Below are 7,256 nucleotides of genomic sequence, written 5' to 3' on the forward strand. Positions count from 1 at the left end.
GCATAGTTTCTTTATACAATAAGCCAATCAAGTATCAATTCAGATCACTTTCCATCAATCAGAAGTCAGAGTTGCTCTGTTCTCAACGATTACATATCCAACTCTTGCTCTTTTTTCGGTTTGATGTATTACTCAATCTTTGTTCTTCTTCTTTTCTTGTTATCTTTCTTTGTATATAGTTCTCTTTCTGACCCAAGAGCCACAGAGGCTGCTCTTATATGTACAAACAAATCAGCAGCCTTGTCTGAGCGTCAAACTTTCATAGCAAACTTCTTGGCAACCATGGACACTACGACCCCATTGGTTGTCACACAAAGATACGCAGCTGTCATGAATGGGACTGGTAATACCACAGTTTACACCTTTGGTGAGTGCATGAAAGATCTCTCTCAGACAGACTGTGATCTCTGTTTTGCACAGAGCAAGACCCGGATACAATACTGCTATCCATTCGTAAGGGCCATTCGTGGAGGCAGGCTTTTCATGGACGGGTGTTATCTCAGGTACGATGACTACAATTTCTTCAATGATACTTTGGATTCACAAGACACAACCGTGTGTGGGACAGAAGATTTTGTGGGGAACCATAGTGTTTTTGGAGCTAATGTAGAAGAGTTGGTGAGGAATCTGAGTGTGGAAGCGCCTAAGAATGATAATTTCTTTGTGGGGTTCGTGAATAAAGGAAATATAACGGTTTATGGATTGGCTCAGTGTTGGGAATTAGTGAGTAGGACTGGTTGTGAGAGGTGCTTGGCCAATGCTTTCTATAACATCAGTTCATGTACTCCAAAGGAAGAAGGAAGAGTCTTGAATGCTGGGTGTTACATGAGGTATTCCACTCAAAAGTTTTATTATAATGCAAGTAATACAGTGGGAGGAAATAATATTCATCAAGGTGAGTTTTTTGGTAGGATTTATAGTTTTTTTCTTCTTTACCTCATTGAGGCAATTAGTCTTTGACTACACCAATTATTTAGTTTGAAGATTTCCTCCTTGCTTGACTTAGCCAGAGCCCATAGGTGAAAGTGGAATTGGAATTGGCCATATATAATCTTTTTTTTTTGGAGAAGAGGCCTTATATAATCTAAATCTTTTATGCCATCAAAAGGATAATTAGTAAAGTTTTGTTTCTGGTTCTTTTGTTATCTTAGGTGTACTTTTTAAGAGCTTAGATTTTAGATTGCTTGGGCTTTGGGATTCATAAATAATTTACTAATTGGTATGACTACAGAAAAAAGCTGTAGTGGATCCATTTATAATATGATGCTTAGACAGGAAACATAAGTAAGAATTTGCATTTTCGTAAATGACAAATAAAACATCTTTTTTTTTTTGGGTGAGAATTTGACATTTACTTATAAAGAGAGTGCTTGTATAAAAGTCCTTCACAATTTTGTTCATTGTGCTAACAACCCCTACAATATCCGTGGTACTTTGTTTCATCTAATAAGTGCTTTAAACATTTACTTCATATATATGCTTTATAATGATTAATATGTTTTTCTTGGTTAGGATACCTCTTAGCTATTACTTTGGCTGCAACAAGTTCTGCTTTGGCTCTTGTTTTGGTTGTAACAACTGTTGTTTTTATTGTGAGGAAGAAAATATTGAAGAAGAGGAGAGGTACCTATGGTTTATATTTAGATTTTGAAATATTGTATGTGACGTATTGAGTTAATAGTTAGCTTATTTTCTTGGCCTTTGTTTCAGAGAGAAAGCTAGTAGGTGATCTCTTGGCCACCTTATACAAGTCCAAACTTAATTTTTCATATGAAATTCTAGAAAGGGCCACAAATTTCTTTCATAGTTCCAGTAAGCTGGGACAAGGAGGTTCTGGTTCAGTTTACAAGGTAAATTCAGGTTTCATTATCTATATTTGTCATTTGAGGTACTGAGTTTTTTGCACATTAAATTAAGTAGGTAGATTTCTTTGTTTTATATCAGGGAGTTTTACCGGATGGGAGGGTTGTTGCTGTTAAGAGGCTCTTCGTCAATAGTGTACAATGGGTGGATCATTTCTTTAATGAAGTCAATTTGATCAGTGACATCCATCACAAAAATCTAGTAAAACTATTGGGATGCAGCATTACAGGCCCTGAAAGCCTTCTTGTTTATGAATATGTGCCAAATCAAAGCCTTCATGATTACTTTTCTGGTTCCACATTCTAGTCTTGAACTCTTATTCACTTTAGAATATTGCTCTCTTATTCAGTTCATTTACTTGTGCCCGCTTCTGATTTGATTCAGTTAAAAAGAATCTTCAGCTGCTAAGGTGGGATGTGAGGTACAAAATCATATTGGGTACAGCTGAGGGCTTGGCCTACCTTCATGAGGAATCAATATTGAGAATAATTCATAGAGACATAAAATTAAGCAATATTCTCCTCAATGAGGACCTTATGCCAAAGATTGCAGATTTTGGACTTGCTAGATTATTTCCAGAAGATAAGACTCACATCAGCACTGCAATTGCTGGCACATTGTAAGTGCATATACCTTCTATATTATCTTCTTTTGTCCATAATAAAGATTATCGTTCTGTGATTAATGTCACCTCCACATTGAAAAAATTCCATGTTAGAAATATTTGAGCCTATTATCTTCGATTACATATTCATTTTCAAGATAAGAATTGTCCATATTTGTGTTCTTTAGGGGTTACATGGCTCCAGAATATGTTGTTCGTGGCAAGTTGACTGAGAAGGTAGATGTTTACAGTTTTGGAGTTCTTGTGCTTGAAGTTGTATGTGGAAAGAGAAATAATTCATATTCTGAAAATTCTTCTATCCTACAAATGGTAAATGTTTTTACCTGGCCTATTAGCCAATGTATGTTTTAGTGACAAATAATTCTTCTTATAAGTCTAAAATGTTGACCAAACCTTTTTTTTAAAGGTTTGGAATCTTTATGAGGCGGGTAGGCCATGTGAAGCAGTTGACCCAAAATTAGAGGCTAATTTTCAAGAAGTGGAAGCATTTCGATTACTTCAAATAGGCTTACTTTGTGTACAAGCATCTGCAGAACTGAGGCCATCAATGCCAGTAGTTGTGAAAATGCTAACTTATAATCAAGACATTCCTCAACCAACACAGCCACCATTTCTTAATTCTAGCATTAGAGAAGCTAACCAAATTGTTCCACTTAGAGCTTATAATTTTCAGCTCGAGTCGGACACCCAGACTTCAGGGAACAGCATGACAGAAAGCTTGATGGATCCTAGATGAACATTTATTTTATGCACTTTTTCATGGGAACCCATGTCACCAGGTGTTGCTGTTGCCAACTTGAAACTCCTAGCTTTCCAGTGTGTTCCTTCTTGAATTAGTACAGAGGAGATCCTTGCTCAAAGAGGCAACATTATTCTGAGCTCATATGGCTCAAGTGACTAGGTCAGGTAATATTCTTAGCTTTCATTATAACCAACGTAGGCTCCTAGATGCAATATATATTTATTATTAGATTTTTATTCAATATGTACAAAAATTATCTTGTCTATATGAAGAGCCAATTGGTATCTTAACCTTATGATAAGAACATGCAATTGTCATGAAGTGGATATCATAGTTCAAATCTTATCATAACTATTTAAAAATGTCGATATTATTTCTTATAATGCTCTAACATGACAATGTTTTGCAAATTTTTTTAAAATTAAAAAATTATTTCTAAACATCTCCCATATTACTTCTTCCAACCTAGCGTTACTAACTTTGGTATATTCTCTCCTATGTTTCAACCCCTTTCTTATATATCAATACCGGTTAATACTAGTGTATCATTTTAGAATTACCACTACTTTTACACACACACAAATTAAAATCCACACATTGTTCTCTTCTTCGCATAACCCATTTTCATGTCCTTAATTTAAACACATTCTTGTTAAATTCGACATTAAATTTTGGGCTCTACATTAAATTTTTGGGTCTCTATATTTTGGACTATAATTTTTGGGCCCTACATTAAATTCAACAAATAAATTTTATTATCAAAAAAGCTAAGAATTGAGACTTGTTTGTTTCCAAAGAAAATTGATCAACAAGAAAGATTTTATTTTTTATTTTTATACATTGATAGTTGGGCATGGGGAGATTTAAATCCTAGATGTATCCATTGAAAATATCAAGATATGCAAATTAGTTAAACTACAAAACTCTTAACAAGAAAAGCTAAAATTTGAAATTTCAATTTTGAAATTTTATTTTAACCAAAAATTTAGTCAAAATAAAACATAAGTTGTGATTTAAAAAAAAAAAAAATTATTAAAAACCTAACTTTTCTTTACAAAAATCCCTAAAAAACATTAATCGTTTTAGGTCAAAATCATATATAATCTCAAAGAACCTGCAAATTGAGAATAAAAAACAATAACGAGAAAGGCAAAGGAGGTTGGTGTTGATTTTTATTTGTGTGATGTCATTATTTGGAAAAATTATCTTTTGAAATGGTATTATAAAGACATTTCTCTCACAACATGTATGAGTCCCACACATGTGAGATCCACAAATACCTTCTCAAGTGGGGGTGGCTGTGAAATGAGGTGTGTTGATTGAATGAACTAGGGTACACCATTGTGAGATGGGCTATGAAAGGAAGTATGTGCAAAGGTGCGTGTTCACAAACACTTAAAAATTCATTTTTTAAGTTTAAAACATTACCCATAATACAGTAGCCCAATATATTAACACAGCATATTTACAACCCCTAATCAACATAAGGGAAAGAAAGAGAGGAGAAAGGTGGCAAGGTTGTCCCCTAGGCACCTAGTCTACCCAATTCTTAATAAGTTTTTTGGGTTCTAACTCTCTAGAGTGTTAGTCATGATTTTGTTTAGAAAATAATGTAATCCAATGGGAATTTGTCACAAAAACACAATTAATAGAAAATTATCAAGGGATGTAGCATTAACAAGAGGTACATCAAATTTATTCTAGTCATGTTAGGGATACTGGGATACTATAAATTTGACTTCTTGAGGCTTATAAAATGACGTGTTACTAATCATATTTATAAAAAGTAATTAAAAGGTTCATTTATTAGGTAGTTGAAGTCCATCATTAATCATAACTAGTAAGTTGTCCATGCGATGTACAGATAATGTTGTAATACTTTAAGTAATTTTTTTTTAGAGAATATTGTACATATATTATAACTGTAGGGACCAGGCTTGAGCACTTCTACGGGATGAGAGAGTGGACCCAAGCCCAGCTTGCCCTGCAATGAATTTATAGAGAGTGGGCTCAAGAACTAGGCCCTAGTAAAGAATGCAACTGCCCTACATGGTTGCATGTGGGCTTAACAACCTAAACATGAATTGGGGCACTCAATGATGCTTCTCGGACTTGCCTTTCGGAGCTTGGAGTTCTTCTTATTTCTTTGAAGATTGATTACCAGGGTTCAGAGAATACAAGTTGCTACAGTACTTCTTAATGCAGATTCTTTTTCTTGTCCCCCTTTCAAGAGAGACTCCTTACATTATATACACCTCTCTCAACTGATCCTAACCCTACATTCGTTGATCAGCCAGGCTACTACTTGAGAGCCTATCCCAGCAGTCGCATTCCCATTCCTCCTGTGGGTTGTAGCACCCAAGACAGCACTGTTCAGGAGTTCTATCCTCATTAATGCGGCCAGGACGTTAGTTGAGGGCATTTAATGTGGAGGTGACAGCTCGCCTTAGACTTGCTCCTTCACCATGCTCTCGTCGCCGACGCATGACGCTTGCCCTTTCCTCCTCGAATATTCAAGAAGACCCCTCTTTGGTGGAGTGGTGCTCGTGCACTTCTGAGGTCTCGGGTGTCCGAGGACGGGGTCGTCCTCGAATATGTTCCTTGGGGGCCGGACATCGTACTTTCATCCTCGGACCCCACATGCATCCTCGGCATAGGCCTATGGGCCTGGTTTGAGGTGGGCCGAGACTACCTGATTTTCTGGCCCTAAAATAGCCCCTTAAAATCTTGCTGCACGCATCCTTGGGCAGGGAGAAGGATTTTGACATCCTCAGACCTGCTCCGTGCCCAATCAAGCCTTACCCCCTGTCAGTACTAGGGTCTATTCATCTGCCCAAGGCGCGTTGCTAACGTTTCGGAGTGCGTAACGTGCCCTTCATTAAATTCAGGCGGCTCTGTGCTCCCCACATTCAATGAGGCGTTACCAATCTAACGGTGGGGATTCGCCTCGCATTTATGGGCGGGAAAACCCGCATGGTTCTTCGATTTGGGGTATAAATACCCATTCGAACTGCTTTTTCCTGTTTCTTATTTGCAATCAAGAATTCTTGAGCGCCTATCCTGAGTTCAACCAAACTCTCACTTACATCTCCAGCACAAAAAGCCTGTCCGAGGAGCTCTTCCTCTTTCCAGTAAGTCGCTCTATCCCTCTTTGAGCTCTCTTCCTCTTTACCCCTTCTTCTCTTTCGTTTGTTCTTTCTTAGTTCCTTTAGGCGTCACTTGGGATGGGTAGATTTAAGAAATACGTCTACACTGAGGAGGCGATAGAGAAATTCATCACCGACTATAAGATACCTAGCAATGTAGGCCTGAGGTATTGTGAGGATGGAGAGTGGCTCCTTCAAAGACGGGAGGGCAAAGTGGTGATCCCCATTATCGTTTCCTCGAAGGGGGTATGAGGATCTCCATGGGGCCGGTGATGAGGGGCTACCTTACACACTTTCGGCTAGCCCCCACCCAGTGCGCAATAAATGTCTTCAAGATTTTGAGCTGTGTGGACGCCCTGAACGAGAAGATGGGGCTGAGGTTGACCCATCACGACGTGAACTGGTGTTACAACCTTCAGCTCGTTAAGGGCAAGTCGTATTACCTGAAGACAAGGGATGACAGGGTACGGCTCATCCAGTGCCTCCCTGAGTCCAGCAAGGGGCTGAACGAGGATTTCCTTATCGTGTCCGGGGAGTGGCACAATGGCCTTCACTGCCCAACGACGGAGGGAATACCAGGTGGGGCAGTGGGAATAGGAGGGGGTTCAAGCTCTCTTGTCTTTTTCCCTTTTTTTTTTTTTGCTTTGCTTGGTTACTAATGTAAAGGTGTTTTCTCCCTGCAGACCCGCACGCCTTTGAGCGCCACTTCCACCTAGTCAACAGGGAGGATTTGCAAAAAGTACTAAGAGCATCAGTTTTTGTAAACGAGGACGACCATCAAGTTAGAGCCGCCCACAAAATATTGGGGTACACTCCTGTTCAGAAGTCATTCCCGGTTCCGATGCACATGATCCGAGCGAACGATCCTCGGCTACAAAAA

General features: G+C 38.4%; 1 protein-coding gene across 1 annotated transcript; it reads left to right on the forward strand.

Moving 5' to 3' along the window:
* On the forward strand, nucleotides 1-3,551 carry LOC111998278 (cysteine-rich receptor-like protein kinase 3). The gene is made up of 7 exons (XM_024030381.2): nucleotides 1-895; nucleotides 1,513-1,623; nucleotides 1,711-1,850; nucleotides 1,945-2,155; nucleotides 2,248-2,482; nucleotides 2,656-2,797; nucleotides 2,895-3,551. Exons 1-7 carry the CDS (start codon nucleotides 124-126, stop codon nucleotides 3,222-3,224), a joined length of 1,941 nt encoding a protein of 646 aa, XP_023886149.2. The 5' UTR covers nucleotides 1-123; the 3' UTR covers nucleotides 3,225-3,551.
* Nucleotides 3,552-7,256: the final 3,705 nt, after the last annotated feature.

This window comes from Quercus suber, unplaced genomic scaffold (assembly GCF_002906115.3).
Source record: "Quercus suber isolate HL8 unplaced genomic scaffold, Cork oak 2.0 scaffold_419, whole genome shotgun sequence".
NCBI classification, from domain to species: domain Eukaryota; kingdom Viridiplantae; phylum Streptophyta; class Magnoliopsida; order Fagales; family Fagaceae; genus Quercus; species Quercus suber.

Excerpts from the sequence above, each read along its gene's own strand:
- LOC111998278 (XM_024030381.2), top strand. The coding sequence starts at position 124 with ATGTATTACTCAATCTTTGTTCTTCTTCTTTTCTTGTTATCTTTCTTT. Across the intron at positions 1,851-1,944 it reads GTTCTGGTTCAGTTTACAAG|GGAGTTTTACCGGATGGGAG; the intron begins GTAAATTCAGGT and ends GTTTTATATCAG. Across the intron at positions 2,156-2,247 it reads CCTTCATGATTACTTTTCTG|TTAAAAAGAATCTTCAGCTG; the intron begins GTTCCACATTCT and ends GATTTGATTCAG.